General features: G+C 35.4%; 2 protein-coding genes, 1 long non-coding RNA gene and 1 other non-coding gene across 8 annotated transcripts; 3 read left to right on the forward strand and 1 right to left on the reverse strand.

The window, feature by feature from the left end:
* Nucleotides 1-3,105: 3,105 nt before the first annotated feature.
* Nucleotides 3,106-8,657, reverse strand: LOC110900157 (ras-related protein RABD2c). Its single transcript, XM_022147062.2, has 8 exons — nucleotides 8,501-8,657; nucleotides 6,465-6,537; nucleotides 5,274-5,321; nucleotides 5,133-5,180; nucleotides 4,368-4,439; nucleotides 4,110-4,265; nucleotides 3,491-3,594; nucleotides 3,106-3,391 (listed from the first exon to the last, which is right to left on the reverse strand). The coding sequence occupies exons 1-8, from the start codon at nucleotides 8,512-8,514 to the stop codon at nucleotides 3,298-3,300; spliced, it is 609 nt and encodes a 202-aa protein (XP_022002754.1). The 5' UTR covers nucleotides 8,515-8,657; the 3' UTR covers nucleotides 3,106-3,297.
* Nucleotides 8,658-11,266: 2,609 nt separating this feature from the next.
* Nucleotides 11,267-13,152, forward strand: LOC110903519 (feruloyl CoA ortho-hydroxylase F6H1-3). Its single transcript, XM_022149409.2, has 2 exons — nucleotides 11,267-11,787; nucleotides 12,549-13,152. Exons 1-2 carry the CDS (start codon nucleotides 11,267-11,269, stop codon nucleotides 13,120-13,122), a joined length of 1,095 nt encoding a protein of 364 aa, XP_022005101.1. The 3' UTR covers nucleotides 13,123-13,152.
* Nucleotides 13,153-13,985: 833 nt separating this feature from the next.
* On the forward strand, nucleotides 13,986-14,057 carry TRNAM-CAU. The gene has a single exon. It is a non-coding gene; the product is annotated as a tRNA-Met (tRNA).
* A 1,250-nt stretch (nucleotides 14,058-15,307) lies between these two features.
* On the forward strand, nucleotides 15,308-17,777 carry LOC110900156. Of its 5 annotated transcripts, none has more exons than XR_004876508.1 (4): nucleotides 15,308-16,100; nucleotides 16,682-16,857; nucleotides 17,020-17,106; nucleotides 17,489-17,777. It is a non-coding gene; the product is annotated as an uncharacterized LOC110900156 (long non-coding RNA). The 5 variants fall into 5 exon arrangements; XR_004876509.1 differs by having other exon boundaries at nucleotides 17,492-17,777; XR_004876510.1 differs by lacking the exon at nucleotides 17,020-17,106.
* Nucleotides 17,778-21,453: the final 3,676 nt, after the last annotated feature.

Genomic DNA, 21,453 nt, shown 5'->3' on the forward strand with positions numbered 1-21,453 from the left:
CGTTTATGCGTGTATCATTTACTTGATTTGGTTTGTAGCATCTCTTACGCGTGAAGCTTAAACGTCAAAGTCTTAATAAGATCGTTCGGACGAATCACTGGTTGGGATGAAGAACTTGAGAGAAGGCCGACGGTTTCTTGGTTTTCACTATTGTCGCAAAAGTCGATAGGCGCTCCATAGTCGGAGTTAATAGTACTCGGGCAGTACTCTGCCTGGACGGAAAGTACTCAGGCCTCGGCAGTCTACCTGTAGTGACTGTATCAGGCCGAATCCAATCTTTGATAAAAAGTTTTAAGCTAAATCGACGAATAAAAACATGATTCTTAAACCGAAACGACAGCATATCTGTGTGTTCTTGACATATAGTTGAAACATTAAATAAAGAATTCTTGAACTTTATACAAAATCCAAAACAGGCTGAAACAAAGAAATTAAAAGAATCCAACCCAAATACAATGATGATACTTGTACACTACCACCATCAGATACAATCACTAATGAGGCTCTTAATGGTTCAGTTACTGGTTTAGCACTTAATGGTTCAGACTGTTGTTTCACGAGCAGATGTCTGAATGCTTTAGACATTTGCCTCTGAATGGTTAAGATTTATATAGAGTCTGAATGGTTAAGACCTCTAATCTGAATTGATCAGACATTTGCCTCTAAACGGTTAAGCATTATACAGACTCTTAGTGGTTCTTGTACAATGGGAAGTGCCACCGGTTTATCTCTCCAACGAATCAAATTGGCCAAAGGTGTGCGTTCAGACCTCTTACTGGTTCAGCACTTAATGGTTCAGACCTCTTACTGGTTCATCACTTAACCATTCAGATGTTGCCAAACAGCCCCTAAGAGCAGCATCCACTGTTCTGTGAGACGGGTTGACCACGACTGTTGACGGTTGACTATTCCCATCAATAATAGAAACTTATAGGTCCAAGTTGATACCAGAGATCTATTTGTATCGAACGAAAAACTACAAGTAGGTCACTTACTATGATGCCACAAGCCCCTCGATACTAGCTGCTTGTGATCGTCCTAAAACGTTCTAAACCTGATGCGTCACACTGCAAAAAGACACCACATTGAAAGAAAGATTTGCTAATACAACAAGTTACTCAGATTTGGATCATCTTGGATTATCATCATACCCAGTATATCCCACCAATAGCAAAAGCTAAGGTAGGGTATGAGGAGGGTGAGATGTAGACAGCCTTACCTCTACCCCATAGGAATAGAGAGGCTGCTTCCAATGAGACCCCCGACTCGATAGTAGTTTTGCATCAAGCCTTGGACATAAGGCACATAACACTCAGCAATTGAGACAAACGCCGATTTGTGCATGTACCCCCTTCTCTTTCGGCTATCAACGCCACCACATGATGCATGATTAACCATCCCCCTCTTTTATCGTTATTTTCACGAAATTAGTAAAATAACGTTAAAATTAGTGCACTTTCAATTTTGCCCCCCGTGCACCCACACATATATACATTATATGAGCATACCGCAAGCGGGATGTTAGATTTGGATCATCTTGGATAAGAATAAATATTCTGTTTATATTCCACTAACCGAATCTAACATGTGAATTAAACCAAAAAATTAAACTAGTATCAGAATGAAACGTAAAACATAGAAAATAGTAACTAAGTCGATCTAGGACCCGCGCATTGCGACGAACCTGTCAAAGGGAAAAAACACGATGACGTTTACGTTGAACCACAAAACGAAAAAAAGAAAAATTTGCGAAATAGAAAAAGTATAGGGGACCAAAGTTGAAAGTAAAATAGTTATGAGGTTGAATTGAAAAAGATAAAAACTTTTGGTTTAAAAGTAAAAAATCAAATAGCTTTGGGTTAAATTTAAAAATCAATTTATTTTTTAAAAACCCCTAAGCATTAAGTACGCACAAAAACATTATAAATTTATACTATGTAAATAGTCTTGCCATCTGCTCCGCTCATTTTGCCAGGCCTAAAACTAACCTTTTAGCAAGTTAGTTATTCGTTTGGAAAACAAGTAGAACAGTCGTTAAAAACGTGGTGCATGAGACACGCAGCTGACGGCGTCACGATTTTCGGTTCGAGACCGAGTGAATGACACTTCTTAGGTCTTGACATGAATGCCAAGATTTTGAAGTCTTGATATGATAGCTAGTGCCAGTGGCGAAGCTTGAAAATTTCCACCGGGGGGTCGAAAACGTATATACCTAAAAAATTCTATACGAAACGTACATACATAACACTACTAAGCGAAACGTTCGGGGGGTCTCCCCCCCCCCGGCCCCTTGAAAGCTGCGCCCCTGGCTAGTGTTACATTTCAGGAAAATCTATCAAAACCAACATTGTTATAACTTTTCATCGAAATTATTAAACATTTAGATCCTAAACATTAACTTTGGAGTTGATCAAATGAAGACAAGTGGACCAAACTAGCATTTTTGACATACTCGGGCGATTTTTCGCTGGAATTTGTACTTTAATGCGCAATCTGGCGATATAGTACAAAGCAGACGAAACTTTTCGTCAGAGGCGCAAAAAATTGAACCGGGTTAACCGTTGGCAAGTAATCTTGACGTGAGCGAACTTTACCGGTGATGCAAAAATTGATTGAAACACAAGAACGGAAAAAACAGTTTTTTAAGAAATTTTCCAAATTGTGTCCTTTGCCTAACATGACAAAAAAGTGTAGGTTCCTGCGATTGGATCGATGAGATTTCACAAAACGGCTGATGAACTTGCGGCTGAACTAATGCGAACGAACTTGCGATAAGTACATTCCTATTCACAAATTCGTTCACAATTTCTTCGTTTTAGCAAGTCTTACACAATAAGTTCTCTCGCATAATATATACGCCTACACTATTATGACGATTATCGACAACGGGCTATCTAGAAGCTGTTGTCACACACGATGCAAATTTCCGTCCAATCGTGACCCAATCTAAGAAAATAAGTTTTGATCTACTTATGTCCGTTCACGTAAGACAAAGACGTTGACGCCCACCTGACAAGTGGCGATTAAAATTTGTCTTAAGATTTGTTGCTTTGTATGGCAAACCGGACCGAATATAATCTTTGACCAAAGGTCTCAAGCCAAATCGACGAATAAAAACATGATCTTTTAAACTGAAACGACAACATATCTATGTTTTTTTTGACATAACATAGTCGAAACATTAACTAAACAATTCTTGAACTTTATACAATCCAAAACAGTCAGAAACAAAGAAAGTAAAAGAATCCAACCCTAACAAGGATAATACTTGTACACTGCCACCATCAAACACAACCACTAAGAGCAGCATCCACTGTTCTGTGAGACGGGTTGACCACGAATGTTGACCGTTGGAGGCTTCGACGCGTTCATAGCTGGTTGACTAGCCATCCTACATTCACACAATCAAAACATTATATATTCGTTGACCGGCCCGTCTAATTTTACAAGCACTAAATTATACATGTTAATAATAATATCGTGTACGTACCTATCTTTGATGGATGCAGTCATGGCCATGAAAGCCTGTTCGACATTGGTGGCATCTTTCGCACTTGTTTCCAAAAACGGAATTCCAATTTCATCAGCAAATGCCTGTTTGATATGTAAAAAAAAAAAAATTACGTTATAACTTTTTTAACCAAGTTCATAATTTATAGTAGAGTAATATGTCATTTTCGTCCCTGAGGTTTGACTACTTTTGCGACTTTCGTCCAAAGGTTTGTTATTCGGCATCTGGATCCAAAAGGTTTAAAATCTTGCCATATCAATCCAACTCGTTAACTCCATCCATTTTTTAACGTTAAGTCAGGGGTATTTTCGTCTTTTTTGAAATTTTTGTGATGATTAAACGGTTTGGGTGGGAAGAAAGTCAACAGAGGTGGATCATTATTTCTTATAGTGTTTTTTTTTAATTTTAATAAAATGTCTAAAAAGACGGAAATGCCCCTCATTTAACAGAGAAAAATGGATGAAGTTAGCGAGTTGGGTGAAAAAAATGGCAAGATTTCAAACCTTTGGACGGAAGTCGCAAAACTGGCCAAACCTCAGGGACGAAAACGACATTTTACTCTTTATAGTATAAGTAATCGAGTTTCGGTTTTTTTTACCTTAGCGGTTTCAGTTGAAACAACCTTGTTCGCAACAAGATCACACTTGTTTCCAACAAGAATCTTGTTGACATTCTCACTTGCGTATCGGTCGATTTCACTCAGCCACTGCTTAACATTGTTAAAGCTCTCTTGGTCCGTCACATCATAAACCACCTGAAAACACAACGTTTTCCGTCAATAACGGAAACTTGTAGTCCTAACTCGATACCAAGAATCTATTTGTAACGACAGAAAAACCGCAAGTCGGTCACTTACTATGATGCCATGTGCCCCTCGGTAGTAGCTGCTTGTGATTGTCCTAAAACGTTCTTGCCCCGCAGTGTCCCACTGTTAAACGAACGCACATTAAAAAATATTTGTTAATGCAACAATTCACTCAAATTTGGATCATCTAGGATAACATTCAAGATTCAATGAATATAATACGTGATAAAAATATGGGAAATTGGCCTGTAATAATCCCACCTAGACCTTATTGGCCATTAATAATCCCACCTCAGAATATTCCCCCCACCAGTTCCACCTTTCACCTATTTACCTTTCACCTATTTTTCCTGCAATGGTCCCCCGTTAAAAAAACTTAACGGAGTTAAGCTTTTTTCCAAATTACAAACAGATTTTTTAGGGCTTTCGATTAGAACGACGATACGAGTCCATTGATTTAAAACTTGCCTCGAAACAGTGCTCCAAACGATGAAAACGGCGCTTCAATTCAGGTGTTTAAATTTCCAATTAACCAAAATCAACTCACTTGGAGCACCATTTCGAAGTAAGTTTTGCATCAATGGAGTCGTATCATCGTTCTGATCAAAATCCCTAAAAAATCTGTTTATGATTTGGAAGAAAGATTAACTCCGTTAAGTTTTTTTAACGAGGGACCATTGTAGGAAAAATAGGTGAAAGGTGGGACTGGTGGGGGGAATATTCTGAGGTAATGGCCAATAAGGTCTAGGTGGGATTATTACAGAGGCCAATTCCCCTAAAAATATCATTGTGAATTAAACCAAAAGGGAAACTTACTATTTGAAGCTTAATAGTCTTGCCATCTTGCTCCACCGTACGGATTTTCTAAAAAAGGGCGTGAAAAAGGTCAAAGTCAAACTTCGAGATGCGTATTTCAAGTTATCGAAAAACGGTTCAATGCTAATATAATTTACTTACAAAATCAACTCCGATGGTGCTTATGTAACTATCCAAGTAGGAGTCATCCTATAACACGTTAAAAACAAAACCAAAGAAACTTGTTAACAGTTTTTCAATATCATACAGAAAATATATGCATAAAAATTAAAAAGAATTAATTACTGTTTTCGTCCCTATGGTTTGTCGAAAATCACTATTTCAGTCCATTAGTTTAAAAATTACGATTTCAGTCCTTGTGGTTTCACTTTCGTAACCATTTCAATCCCTGTGGTTTCACTTTCGTAACCATTTCAATCCATTTATTCTGTTAGTACAGGGACTGAAATGGTTACGAGGTGGTCTGAAATGGTTACGAAAGTGAAACCATAGGGACTGAAATCGCAATTTTTAAACTAATGGACTGAAATAGTGATTTTTGACAAACCACAGGGACGAAAACAGTAATTAACTCAATTAAAAAAATCATGTTATCATTCACTCACTTGCGCACCAAAAAGTTCTTAATGGTCAACATATAATTTATGGAAATTAGTTTTATATGATCCCGATCATAAAAGGCAAGCCGAAAATGGACTTCTTTACGTAAAAAAACATGAACTTATTTCCTAATGTTCATAAACACAAATGGAAACAAACGAACACAAACAAGGGTTCATGAACATAATACATGATACGCTAATACACCGATACTTATCAAATATTTTATTTGTCGGAATTTTGAAGAATTTAAATATATAATAAAAACTAAAAACACTAATGAACTATCGAACATAAACAGACACGTTACCGAAACGCGACCTCTGTTCATGTTCGTTCATTTAACTAAACAAACAAAAATTCTTGTTTGCGTTCGTCCGTTTAGTAAACGAACGAACACAAACGAACTTCCCGCCAAACAGTTCGTGCACTGTTCGCTGAACGTTCGCACATCATGTTGCATCAATATACATATATTTTGAAGCAATGATAATAGAAAATTGAAATAGATAATGGACCTCCTTTTCACTTCCGTAATTAATACTACGGCCATCTTGCGCTATCATCAAAATATTCTAAAGGTGCTCCATTTAGGTGTTAGACTTCATCTCATAAATTAGCATGAACTTTAAACGGAAAGCGTACGTAAACTCATACGAATAAGAATGATATCTTAAAATAGTAATATCTAGTTGTCAAGAGCATAATTTATATAGGATCCACGGCACTTACAGCAAACCGCAAAAGCAGACAAGACTTTCCGACACCCGAATCTCCAATGAGCAAAAGCTTGAATAGGTAGTCACTGCGAAAGATGACGATGGCAGTAAATAAACAAATTGATTGAAGCCACGAGTAGTACGTCAATGCAAAAGCAAAACGACAAATTTAAAGACATTATTAAAGTACACATTGTAATTACGGATAAACGACGAATCCAAAGGCATTATTTCAAGTCGACGTTGTAATCATGAATATATATACGAATCGAACCATGTGAAACGATATTATAAGCACTTGAACTAATCATCACTTATAGGGTATGTTTGGCATGGAGCTTTTATGAGCTTCTAGCTTTAAGTTTTTAAGAAAAAGCTTCTATTCAATAAAAAAGCTTTGTTTGGTTGAAGGAGCTTGAAGCTTTTAGGTTAGGAGCTTGAAGCTTTTGGTTGAACGCTCCTACTAGTAGCGTTTAGAAGGAGCTACAAGCTTTTAGGGAAAAAATGACTTTTTTAACCTCTAAAGATAATGAACTTTTTAATGAACAAACTTTTTAAATTTTTAGTTATGTCCATTTTAGTCATTTTATACATTTTATTAAAAGCTCCAGCCACTCTGCCAAACAGCAAATATATCTAAAAAGCTACAGCTACCAGCTAACAGCTTCCAGCCACCAGCTTCCAGCCAACAGCTAATTTTGCCAAACATACCCATAAACTCTCCTTCCAATAGAACATCAACAAGAGAAGGTTATAACTTAATAATTACGTGTGTCATATCCTTTTTTAACGAAGTTTAAACAATTAGCATATGCTGAAAGTTTTGTCCTTCTCATCCAATTAGAAAACAATGACATATCATACTTATATATAAAAAAACTCTCATTGTATATTTTTAAAGGTACAGTGTTTGTATAATCTCTCATTTGTATATTCTCTCTCTCGTTGATTTTCTGAATGGAAGATCTTAACAAACTTATCAAGCGTAACCCGGTACAAGCTAAACAAATAATGGAACTGTTTGTTCTCTTTAGAAAAAAACGGTACAAGGATAAAATACACATGTTTAGACTTTAAATGTCTCTCTATATTAAATTACCAAACAGCTTTAGTTACTGTTTCCGTGTTCGACATGTTTGACTCCGCAAAATTCAACCGCATTCACAAGTGCATTTAGCATCCAAAGCTTAACACATCAATAGAAAAGACCACAGCCTAAAGTACATAAACAATAAATTCTCAATTTTTACCACTAACAGCTGCTGAACCAACTAGACGTTGTTTGGCAACTTCTGAATGGTTAAGTGCTGAACCAGTAAGAGGTCTGAATCATTAAGTGCTGAACCAATAAGAGGTCTGAACCATTAAGAGTCAGTATAATGCTTAACTTCAGATTAGAGGTCTTAACCATTTAGACTCAGTATAATACTTAACCATTCAGAGGCAAATGTCTGAACTATTCAGACATCTGCTCGCGAAACAAACAGTCTGAACCATTAAGTGTTGAACCAGTAAGAGGTCTGAACCATTAAAAGCCTCATTAAGAGGTAAACAAACAGCCCCTTAAAGTAAACCGTCAACTTTTCGATCCAACACATTAACACATCATCTGATATGATAATTATAATCCTTTTTTGAGTACCAGCAAATTAAACCTAATACCATAATAATCCCATACTCTATAACCTCTTCACCCAATTCAATTTCACAACTTTCACGAATAATTATGATAAAAACTATGCCTTTATTTCTAAATCTTATGTGATCTACCCTCCCTATATCCCGATCCAACAACAATTAAACATAAGCACAACAATAAAAAAAAAAAAAATCAAAACCCTAACTTACCCATCACACAAAAATCCCAAATCTAAACATCCAAATCAGATCATCAAATCAACAAATCAAGATCCAATTATACGAACTCACTAACTAACGAACAACAGGTATGAGATTACAACAAGAATTCCGGTGATACCCACATGAGATCCGATCGAGAAAAATGTTTTTTTTTTTTTGGGAAAGTGTTGTGCAATAAGAAGTACTTACTACTCAGGAGTCATGGCTGTGGATTATGGTCGGAAAAACACCACCGAAAGTTGTGGATCGCCGCCGGTGTGAAGCTCCGATGAGAGAGAGAGAATTGGGGGACACGTAAGGAGATTGAACGAAGTGAAGGAAGTTTGGTATAAGGTGATTAGAGTATTTATATATCTACACGTGAAAGGTAAATCATTAAAAAAAAAAACCAATGAGGTAATGGTTGAGTCAATGTTTTAAAAACCGGTAAATACCGGACAGTTATACCGGTATTACAGTTTTCAGATGTAAATTCGGTACAAAACACCTTGGTAAATATGTGAAACGACATAAGGTTTGTACCAGCAGTAATATCCGGTATACAAGTTTGAAACGTAATACCGATACCGGTCCACGGTTATTTTAGTTTGGGTTGTTACTTATTTTTATTATATATGTTACTTATCTTACGTAATTTTTATATATTATGATTATTCGTAACTATAAGTTCTTATTTAATATTGTATGAAACGAAAATAGTTGATGTATTCAACACACAAATGACTTAAACAAATCGTACACTTTCATTTAAAAGAGCCTGTTGGAAAATTGAATGATTTTCGATTATCTATTGGATTATTTTTTATTGTGGATTTACTTTTGGATCATCTTTTAATATGTAATCATGCATTTTTGGATTAACTTTTGATTTGATGTTGTAATTTATGAAATTATAAAGTTAGCTAGTCAACTCGGTTGAACCGCTCGGTACAACCTGGTTCAACCGGTTGAACCATTTTTAGCCTAATCGGGTTTGATAAAAAACCGGCTTTTAAAACATTGGGTGGAGTGGTTGCGGAAAAACTTGCTGATTAGAGTATTTATTTTCTGCGGCATCCAGGTGAAAAGGAATACGGTTGGCGCTGGTTCGTCTTGGATGAGAGGCGAGGTTTTACCGATTATTCCACTGTCGTGCCTTCGGGCGGGTTGAAATCAGGTTTCCGCGCATCTGGGAGAGCCAAGGGGCTGGTGGTGGTCGAGTAGTCGACCTTGGCCACAACGCCCGGTGTCACTGTGGTTGGTACGTCGTTCCTTGCAGTTCAAAAAAAAAATATAAACTCCATATTGTTATCGTTATCGTTAGTTAGTTATAATTATCGATAGGTAGCGTAGTGTTTGGTATGCAGGAATGAGAGATGGAAACGAAATAAGGTAGCGTAGTGTTTGGTATGCTAGAATGATAGATGGAAACGGATGAACAATTGGGAGGGAATGCAAAAAACGATGTTTGGTTGGTCAATGAAATGAAATCACGAGTTACGCAAGGAATCTCTTCAATTCCCTCTTCAAGGTTCTTAATAAAAACTCACAAAATTCAACCATAAATAAACCTTTACATGGACCCTCGAGTTTTAAAAGTAAAAGAATAAATGAGTAAATTTCCAAAATTGTCTCTAAGGTTTGGGAATTGCCAAAATCTTTCACGATACATTTTAACTGAGTTAGTGATTTGGATGGAAATAACAACAAAAATGAAATCTCAGATACGAAAAGTTTATTTTTGGACTAAAGTGACAAAAATGACATATAAACTCAGGCACTATTTTCGCATTTTACTCTTAAGATTATGATTTTTTAGAAAAATATTTGTGATGACCTTCTAGCGTTACATATTATTATTGTAAGGCATTAAATAAATTGTTTCTTTCACTTACCAACTGCCTTGTGATTGACCATGCAATTCTTAATTAAGGCATGAATATAGCAACCTCATCAAAAATAAGTTGGCAGCAGTATTCAACTCTATCTATAAATAGCAATCAAACTACACAAACCCATATATATATATATATATATATATATAGGACAAAGATCCGTTAGGAACCACCCTTTATTGCGAGAACCGCGAGAACCAGTGTGAACACAAACAGTAATAGCTAAAAAAATCTAAAAAACACTCAAAAATTTTTTTTTTTATTTTTTTACTATTTTTTATATAAAAATCGCTACTTTTAGTATCCAAAAAAAAAAAAAAATTTTTTTTTTTAAAAAATTTTTTTTTTTAAAAAAAAAAAAAAATTTTTTTTTTTGGCTACAAAAGTAGCGATTTGAACATAAAAAATAGTAAAAAAATAAAAAAAAAAATTTTAGATTTTTTTTAGATTTTTTTTAGATTTTTTTAGATTTTTTAGGTTTTTTGGGGGTTTAGTTTTTAGCATTTTAGCTTGGGGTTGGGGGGGGGGGGGTTTAGGTTTTGGGTGGTGGGGGAGGGGGGTTTAGGTTTTTTGGGGGGGGGGGTGGGGGGGGTTAGGTTTTTTTTAGGTTTTTTGAGGGTTTTAGTTTTTAGCATTTAGCTTGGGGGGGGGGGGGGGGTTAGGTTTTTGGGGGGGGGGGGGGTTAGGTTTTTTTTTGGGGGGGGGGGGGGTGGGGGGTTTAGGTTTTTGGGGGGTGGGGGGGGTGGGGGTTAGGTTTTTTTTTAGGTTTTTTGAGGGTTTTAGTTTTTAGCATTTAGCTTGGGGGGGGGGGGTTAGGTTTTTGGGGGGGGGGGGGGGGTTAGGTCTTTTTTGGGGGGGGGGGGTGGGGGTTTAGGTTTTTGGGGGGTGGGGGGGTGGGGGTTAGGTTTTTTTTAGGGTTTTTTTAGGTTTTTTTAGCTATTTTAGCTTGTGTTCACATTGGTTCTCGCGGTTCTCGCAATAAAGGTGGTTCTCGCATGAACCTTACCCTATATATATATATATATATATATATATATATATATATATATACATCACCTTAACCAGTACATATACTCCAACCATGGCTCCATCAGTCTCCATGATCCACTCAGACTCAACCCCACAAAACATTATGGATTTTGTTGTGAACAAAGGTCATGGAGTGAAAGGCTTAGCAGAACTAGGACTCAAGACCCTACCACAACAATACATTCAACCTCCACACGAACGATTTGATTCAAGCGACTATGAGGAACAACCAAATAATGATACCATCCCAGTTATTGATATGTCCAACTGGGATGACCCAAAAGTAGCCGAAGCAGTATGTGACGCAGCGCGAAAATGGGGCTTTTTTCAAGTGGTGAACCATGGTGTCCCTATTCATGTTCTTCAGGATGTTAAAGATGCAACTCGCCAGTTTTTCGGGTTGCCAGCAGAAGAAAAGCAGAAATACTCAAAACAACGATCGGTTACTAATAATGTTCGTTTTGGTACAAGCTTTACACCTGAAGCCGAGAAAGCTCTCGAGTGGAAGGATTATCTCAGCCTCTTCTTCGCCTCGGATGATGAGGCTGCTTCCCTCTGGCCTCTAGTGTGCAGGTAAAGATTATTAATATTTTTGGGTTTATAGGCGTTTTATCAAAAAATCTTGTACAAATACGAGCTCGAGCTTAGCTTGTTTAACTTACAAGCACTTGGGTTCGAACTTGGCTCGTTTAACTTGCATGAGATTTTTGGGTTTATAGGCGTTTTATCAAAAAATCTTGTACAAATACGAGCTCGAGCTTAGCTTGTTTAACTTACAAGCACTTGGGTTCGAACTTGGCTCATTTAACTTGCATGAGCTAGGGCTTTACGTGGCTCATTTCGAGCTCTAATTATAAAAATTTAAGTGCGTCAGATAAGCAGTTTTTCACGCTTGAACTAGGCTTGTGTATCATCTACTATTTAATTATTTTTGTATATAATTATGATTGTTGTATATGACATAAAATAGACATACAATCTTATTATTAAAAAAAAAAAACTAGATACAGAATTTTTTAAAGTATTTTAAAGCTCCATTTATGTAGTTTTTTAAATTTTATTTAATCGAAATTCCGATTTCAATTTTATTGAAAACGAGTTGTATTCAAAATTAAGTGTTTTTTATCTCCAAAATATAAAACTACTTTATTTAGATTTATTATGCCTCTTCAAGCTACCTATAAAACCCCAAAAGAAAACTATGTAAATATGGTATGTATGCAACAATGGTTTATGACATGCACATTTCACAATACATTCAAACTTAGAGGCTTGTTTTTTGTTTTTTTTTGTTTTTTTTGTTTTTTGTTTTTGTTTTTGTTTTTTTTGGGCAGAAATCAGGCTTTGGAATATGTCAAGAGTTCCGAACCCGTTGTCAAGAAGTTGCTCGCGATACTAATGAAGGGATTGAACGTAAAAGAGATCGACGAGAGCAAAGAGTCGATGCTAAAGGGGTCAAAGAGGATTAACCTAAACTACTACCCAAAATGTCCCAACCCTAAGCTCACTGTCGGGGTTGGGCGTCATTCAGACGTATCCACACTCACTATCCTGCTTCAAGACGAAATCGGAGGACTTTACGTGCGAAACACAGAGACCATGAAATGGATTCATGTCCCTCCGGTTAGCGGATCTTTGGTGATCAACGTTGGGGATGAGTTACAAATCATGAGTAATGGGAACTACAAAAGCGTTGAGCATCGCGTAGTTGCTAATGGAAGTAGTAACAGGATTTCAGTCCCGATATTTGTTAACCCGAGGCCTAGCGATGTGATCGGACCGCTACCCGAAGTGCTTGAAAGTGGTGAGAAACAAATCTATAAGAATGTACTCTACAAGGATTATGTCATGCATTTCTTTAGCAAAGCACATGATGGGAAGGCAACTGTTGAGTTTGCAAAGGCATGATTTTGTGTGTTACAAAGCCTTTTTTATTTACTGAACAAATAATTATAAAGTTTTTTTTCAGTTTTTTATATTTAGAAATATTTCCAAAGTTACAACTATATGTGTGTGTCTCTCTAGTCTCTACACACATAACTGTTCAAATTTAACAAATTGACAAAATTTATCCAAATTATTAAAATAAATTAAACAAGAATAGCATATTAAGAATCAATAATAATCATTTGCACTACTTCATCATCGGATTTTCATACTCATTGTTATAATAAACTCTAAAAGAAGATAGAAAAAATGTTTAAACTCAGTCAAAACAGACAAGATACATATATTTTTAATCCTACAACAGTTAAATACATAAAATCTAACTAAACTTAACAGCATATAAGTCGCCGCCAATAGTATAAGTTGGTCGCCAACTATTAGCGGCAATTTTTTTTAACAAATATCGGGAAACCAACTATTAACAGCATATAAGTTACCGCTAATAGTATAAGTTGCCGCTAATACCCTCACATGCGGTGACTTAACCAAGAAATTAAACGAAGTTTGTTCAAAAGATTGATTCTGGCAACAAAGATTAAAGTAAAGGTTGATCTCAACGTTTTTTAAACTAAAAGGTATAAGTTACAAGTTTTGATATACTCATATACATAAAGATTGATTTGTGTAATTTTTTCTTTAAAAATTAACAAGTTTTTTAGGATTGTAAAGTTGTTAAGTTGAATTTATGATTTCATTCATGTTATAATACTGAAATACTATTGGACCACTTAAAAAAAATTAATGGACCCAACAAGGTCTACATATTCGTCAGTTAGTCAAACAATACTGAATAAATAAAGAGTTTATGACTTATTAAACACAAAATCAGAGTGGCGCAGCGGAAGCGTGGTGGGCCCATAACCCACAGGTCCCAGGATCGAAACCTGGCTCTGATATTAGAGAAAGGCTTCCAAAACCAATTTTTTTATTTGCATGTTTGTTCAACTGCAAACTGTTTTTTATGTTTTTTGTTTATCTAATACCACAATAGGTTTAATGCAAAACAAATGAAATCGATGGCGATCGGATCGGCTATCCAGCCATCTTTTCGTTCTTCTTCAAAATCTTTATTGGTGCGAAATGCAGTTGCTTCTTCATGTAAGAGTTCTTCATTCTCTTCGAGCTTTATTTCATCTAATATGATATATACACATGCTTCACAAGTTTCACCAAAGTGGAATTTGCTAAATTTATCAAGTTTAAATTCTTAAATGTGTTATTAAGAAATTGGAACAGCAGCGGTCCACAACAAAAACGAGAAGCAAAATATGTTGCAAAAGCTGCCTATGAATCCCATTAGGATGCGGGAGTTGTTAAGCAACAATTCAAGGATCGGTATAAACTCTTATTCTTGTTATTTGTACACTCGATCAACAATCCTTAATAATACAAAAATTTAAGACTCTTTTTGTTGAAATCAGCTGCAACATAACTTATTAATGTATTTTATATAATAATAATAATTAATAATAATTTATATGTTATAATCTATACTATTCAAGTAAAAACTTCCGGTATAACCATCATCATCATCATACTCAGTAAATCCCAACAATGGCAAAGCTAAGGTAGGTCTGAGGAGGGTAAGATGTAGACAACTTTACCTCTACCCCGTAGGAATAGAGAGGCTGCTTCTAGTGAGACACATAATACTCAGCAATTGAGACAACAGCCGATTAGTGCATGTACCCCCTTGTCTTTCGGCTATCAACACCACCACATGATACATGATTAACCATCCTCTTCTTTTAACGTTATTTTCACGAAATTAGTAAAATAACGTTAAAATTAGTGCACTTTCACTTTTGCCCCCCCCCCCCCCCCCAGATACATATATACATTATATGCGCATACCGCAAGCGGAGCGTAATTAAATACTCAATAAATCTCACCAATAGCAAAGCTAAAGTAGAGTCTGATGAATTAAATATTTACTCTCTATACTTTAGCTCGTTCTATATTAACAATCGTGAAAACCGCATAATTATTTATACATATCACTTCAATAGAAAAGAGTAAATTTGAAAACAATGATTTTATTTCTTTTCCCCTATTTCTTTGATTTTATCTCCCCTTCTAATCTATATATCTATATACTATATATAAGCATTTCCCATGTACAAATTTGTAATTTCCTATACAAATTTTAAGACGTCATATCAAAGGTCAAGCTTATTTCCCCAATTTTCATACCCTGCTCCCAAATTTGCCCTTCTTCAAAGAGGATTTAATGGTTTATTCGGTTTATTTGATCATAGAGTGTGTAACCGATGGCCTGATTGAATGTTCATTCAATTTATAGCATTGAATATAATTGAAGATGTGGATTGAAAATTGAATCCAATTTAACCCTTACAAGAAACTGAAGAGGTTAAGACGCCCCTTATATTTACTCATCACCGTTTACATCATCAGAAGCAGCAACAGTTACAATCACCAAATCCACAAGCATTTCTCTGTGTCTCCCCAAATTCCCAATTTCTCATACTTGAAGATAAAATCTGGCATGTAAGTTTTATCATTGTAACAATTTATTACGACTGGGTTTGTTGAAACTCGTAAAATTAGGGCTTGAAATTGAAATTAGGTTGTTTTTCTTGTGTTGAAATTTGGTGATTGGCTGGTTCCAATGGCTGAAGTGGCGTCTTCGTCAACCACCACCGGTACGCCGACCGATTGGATAAGGAGATCAAGACAATTGGTCATCCAAAACAGCCGAAACTGGTTAATGGCATGGGAGGTTGCAGCGAAAGCATATCAAGAGCTTTTAATGGATATGTGTTGGCAGAAACTTGCCCCTAACTTGCCTTATGTGAAGTCATTGTTTTAGGTTGGTTTGAGTCGTTGAGGCTTCGCCGGAGACTCACGGAAACGAAGGCGTCTCCGTCAATTGTTGAAGAAGTTGAAGCTAAGCTTCGTGTGATGCAGTTTGTCGACAGGTTGTTGTAATAATACTTGATTAATCTGAATGATTATTGGTTGATTGTCAGAATTTATTATTGTTTTTGTTTGTGATTTATTTGAAATAGTTTGTTGAAATTGTAAGGTTTCGTTGATTAGATGTTAAAGTAATTTTGTTTGTTTTGTTAGTTCTTATTTCTCTTAGGTAAGATTAATTTTACTAAAGAGTAGGGCTGCTTTTGTTAAAAAATTGAGGTTGGTCTACATTGGTTCACCAAGAAAAAGAGGGGTGTATTATGTTCAAACAATGAAATAAAATCTATTTAGTCGTGTGTATCCAAGATCTTAATTAATTACTCTCAAAGCAGCAACCAAGAATCAAATTTAGGGTTTCGTTCGTCTGCACCCTTAATCGAATTAGAGTGGAGATAATTGCAACATCCCAACCTGTTACTGTATTTCTCATTTGATTTGATATGTAGTATTTGGTTGTTAAAAATACAACCTGATCACGTTATCATCTTCCTGCCCAAATAATTTGTAGATAATCAACCAATTTGCTGTCAAACTTACAATTTGTTATTTATTGATGGTTTAGTACTTATTTTTATTTCCTTAGTTTCATGTGAATATCATTTATCTGCTGGTCTTGGAACTAATAAAGTTGTTGCGGAGCGCTGGGCGCTGGACGTGTAGCTGGCTGAAGTATTTGGGTTGTGATCAGATCTTGTTGTGGGCTGTAACATATAGGGTTGGTCTTCTGGTGGGCTACTTCTTCATCAGCTACTTGCTGAGGTAAGTGCATATAAGTTCCTGATTTACATTCGATTGTATGCGTCTTGTGTCTGCAGAGGTTCATTATGAACTTGTAGAAGAGATTCTGGTCAAGTGTGTATTATTTATTTTCTTGTGTTGTATAAAAACCATTTGAAGAGTTTTTGTTATGTTTTCATCAAGCACCTACAACAATTACCAATGGCCATGTAAAGTTGGAAAGTGGAACTACTCGGGGCAGTCTTCAAGAATATGTTTTGAACTCAAGCAGTGAGTGAAAGACTTGAGCTTATTTGGAGTGTACAATATTGCAGGGCATTCTTTAAAAATATTCATTTATTTTTATGAAATTTATTAGGAATCAATCTTAGAAGAAAAAGATAATACTAGATTTTGTGGGAGCTCATTATTTAGCTTTTAAATTTCAAATGACATACCTGTAATAAAAGTGTGTACATCATGCAGTTTCAGTTGCAGTTTCAATTGTCATGCTTCAGTTCATTATGGATAGCAACATTCTTTTTCATATATTAATACATATTTGATGTATCTTTTTGCTTTGACAGTATTTGTTTTTTATTTTCATATAAGTTGGTTCTTTAATATATACTCTTTTCTATCATTCACATGGTATATGTATTTGATCATGTAGCAGCAACCCGTTCAGTGTCCAAAGAAAGAGCCAAGATGATGTAGAATAAAAGGTCAAAGCTCAATTGAGCCTGGTCTCTCAAGTTGAGAGTCAAAATTGTTGGCCGGAGTGGCTTTGAAAAACTTGATGTCCAAATGCTGGTATGTCATTCGTCTTAAAAATATAGTAATTAGTTGCTGCTGAGCGCCCAAATTTTTACCCGATCACCCAATGTTCCTGTAGTATTACTTGCCCTTTTGTATTGTACTCATAGACGTAGAAATTTCAATTTTATTTATGATTGGGTTGATTATGGTTGTATTTTATCTCTTTGTTAAATATTTATCTATATATACAACTTATATAAAATTTATGTTCTCACCCCGTCTTGTCGACTCCGCCGCAACGCGCGGGTTTCCCACTAGTTGTTTTAAAAGTAATAAAATATGTGTATGCATTTTGACGCGACTTTTCTTAAAATAAATCCTAAATATATTAGAATTTCTAGCATTCTGGTCAATTTATATAACAAGAAATATAATGATTGATATGGTTTTTCACATACTATTAGTTATGAAACGAACACTCTCCCATGTATTGTTTGGAATTTTGTCTTAATTTGCCTTTCGTAAATTAAGAACTCCCTATAATACACACACATATACATACACATATAGAGCGTACTAGCTTATAATCATGTGTATTGCACGGATTGATAAATGTAATGTTATATAATTAGTAGCCGAAAGATGGGACATATTACAGCCTTAACAGATAAAGCTGAACAAAACAGTAAAAACAAACAGTAGCCGAAACGACGAATACTTTATTACTAGCATTTATTATAATAAAAACCCGCCTAAACTACGCGCCAAAAACATCCTATAAAGAGAAAGTCTCAGCACAATCCACTGATCACACCCAAAAACAACGTCATGTTTCCTATATACTACTCACTTTAAAACGCCAACAATAGTTAAAAAAACCACAGATGGCAAACCTTGTTTCTTGGATATTCAGTATTGTTCTGCATGAAGTTTCACTTAATGGATTCTTACCTGAGGTGGGTAACTCTATAAGATTTTGCTGAATGAGATGGACAAGTATTCAAGAAAAAAAAACCTGATGACAGTGATATGTCATTTTGTGTGCTATGTTCTTGAAAAAGTTTGGATGATAAGAAGGGATCGATCCCAGTGTAAATGTTATTTTGGACTCCATGATGATAATAGCATCCACACAGGCTTTGATCTTTAACAACATGTCACCAAACAAGAATAGATCACACCAAAATACAGGATGACATATTTTACTGACTGATCAGCTTCGTCTAAAGACGGGCATTATGTAGGAAAATCGACATTTATCTAAGGTATTCAAAAGTTCAAGGCACAAAAACTTCAAGAAGAAGAGATTGATGATAGTGAAGTTTTGGATGAGAAATTGGATTAGCATTTTTATTTAATTTTTTTCATTTTTTTTGGGGGGGGGGGTCATTTTCTGTGGTTTGTTATCTAATTCTCCACTGATAAAATACATTATTTATGTAAAATGTTTATAAAAACGTCAAGATGCTACAAACACCAAACGCCTTAAAGTGTTAAAACTGTGAGAACGTATGACGGAGAAGCCTATTGAATTATTTCACCTTAACTGTTTACTAAATTCTAAATAGATAAGAAATGTTCACAATTTTAAACCAATTAAATAATCAATCATATGTTTCGTTTATGGGGCTGTTTGGCTGAGCTTTTCAAAACAACTTATTTGCTTATTTGCTTTTCTGAAAAGCAAATAAGTCAATAAGCTCTTTTGAAAAGCTTTAAAATGGAGCTTTTCAAAACAACTTATTGACTTATTTGCTTTTCAGAAAGCAAATAAGTAAATAATCTCTTTTGAAAAGCTCAGCCAAACAGCCCCTATGTATATATTTGAACGGTAGTGGAAAATATATACCGAAAAAGCTAGCAACAGTCTAAACAAGCGGATACAACAGTTTAGTCGGGGTACAACACCAAGTATGAGAAGAGGACACCGTAGGGTTGTTCAAAAAGCTCGCGGCTAGGAGCTCGCTTGAATTTAGCTCAGAAAAAGCTCGCTTGATATGGATCGGTTTGAACCCGAGCCAAGCCGGCTCGGCTTGGTAAGAAAGTGAGCCTAGCTCGGCTCGGCTCGTAACGAGCCAAATTGGCTCGGTTTGGCTCGCTATTTAGTTGGAACGAAAATGTTTTGAATGAAACGAAAGAATGGTTAACATGGGGAGGTATGTTAAAATAAGGTACAAGTTTTAATATGAGTAACTTAAAGTAAAATTTTGAAAAGAAAACTTATTAAAGAATGATGAACGTTTTCTAAACAATACCTTAACAAGAAATGAAATGTTTGTTAAGTAATTATTACAAAGTCTTTAATCCGTATGAATGGTGTCTTCGAGGACAAGGAACTGGGGGTAGTGTCTTTGTACAATGTAATGGGATGGTTACCATGGTGACGACTATGGTAAGGTAACGACGGTCATAGAATGGTTCTTTCGGGAACAATGAGTAAGGTTAATACAGATGTTGGTTTGTAACAGTACTATACGTAAGGTGAAACTAGAACTCGTCTGGCGAACTTGACGAAGACTCGCATCTCAGTTTAATGTTATTACGTTATTTGTAGTGATTTGTTAAGACAAATATTGTAATTCAAATGTTTTAATTTCTGTTGCCAACAATATAGTTAAATTTAAGTTTAGGATCTACATGTTTCTGGAGTTGGGACCTTACAAGTTAAAAGCAGGGCCGGCTCGACCGTTTTGGAGGCCCAAAACGAACTAAAGATCTGAGGCCTACACCCTTGACAAAATTAACATTGTAAAAATCAAGAAGAACCTTGTTGCTATTAATACGAGGTACCAGGGGCGGATGTAGCATATAGTAAGGGGTGGCGTCCGCTAGTCCGCTACGGCTCAGGGGCGGATCTACTGTTTGTCAAGGGGTAGCCCGGGATACCCCTCAACTTTCACGGCGAAGTACAATATTCTTTCTTTTTTTCTCCGTTTTATGTATGGGATACCCCTAAATGCATGTGTGGATGAAAGATGTCAAGAAGAACCGATAGTAGAATTCTCAGGTAAGCGGCTATCTTTGTTTCAGTTTTCTGGTTATGAGTAATGAGTTTCAAAAAGGAAGAAGATGATTTGAAAAAATATTTAGGTAATGATAGTGTTTAGCCCTTCTAATTAAAAGGAAACATAGGGCACAAGTCCCACTATAAGTATTAAATTTATATTAAAGTAATACTTTTCTTATGTTTGTTGTTTGTACGGTTCACAAAGGAAAATAGAGAGCAATTGATATTTTATTAATTTATTTGTTCTTTTAGGTTATATTTATACTAGGCTATCACCCGGGAACATCCCGGGATAGGGAAAATTATATTTGAAAAATCAAATACATAGATAAAATTAGTAAACTAATTGGTGTGTTCTTTCCCGTCCTAACAAAATCTTTTATTCGGTTTTAGTAATATTCCAATTTGTTCTCCATGAGTGTTTAAAGGTTTAATGTGGAATTATTAACTTTTAGGTTAAGAGTGAAATATAATTATAATAATGTTCGTAGATGGTGAAGATATTTCTATGTGATGATTGTATGAAGTTTTCAAAAGTGATATTTGTTGATGTTTAATAATGCTCTGTAATAGCGGTGATATTCGGTCCAGATAGCAAAGGATTAAAAACATATTTACATAATCCCCGTTAACTTTTGTAAAACGGCTATGATATAGTCAAACTCATTTAGTATGATAGTATTTTTTTAAACCTTACTAATTAAATGAAAACAGAAAATAAATATAATTATTAAATTGAAATATGTTTACAGCTTTCACTGGCATTTTGAAAAGATTTGGGTATTTTTGGATACACAGTTATAAATAGTGTATAAAATCTTTTAAATTACTAATAAAAATATTAAGTTAAATAGGAAAGTTGTGTAAACGTA

The sequence above is a fragment of the Helianthus annuus genome, chromosome 13 (genome assembly GCF_002127325.2).
Source record: "Helianthus annuus cultivar XRQ/B chromosome 13, HanXRQr2.0-SUNRISE, whole genome shotgun sequence".
NCBI classification, from domain to species: domain Eukaryota; kingdom Viridiplantae; phylum Streptophyta; class Magnoliopsida; order Asterales; family Asteraceae; genus Helianthus; species Helianthus annuus.

Coding starts and splice junctions, on each gene's coding strand:
- LOC110903519 (XM_022149409.2), top strand. CDS start 11,267: ATGGCTCCATCAGTCTCCATGATCCACTCAGACTCAACCCCACAAAAC. Junction 11,788..12,548: donor CTCTGGCCTCTAGTGTGCAG/GTAAAGATTATT, acceptor TTTTTTGGGCAG/AAATCAGGCTTTGGAATATG.
- LOC110900157 (XM_022147062.2), bottom strand. Junction 5,322..6,464: donor GTCTGCTTTTGCGGTTTGCT/GTAAGTGCCGTG, acceptor AACGTGTTATAG/GATGACTCCTACTTGGATAG. Junction 4,266..4,367: donor GAGGGGCACATGGCATCATA/GTAAGTGACCGA, acceptor TTGTGTTTTCAG/GTGGTTTATGATGTGACGGA.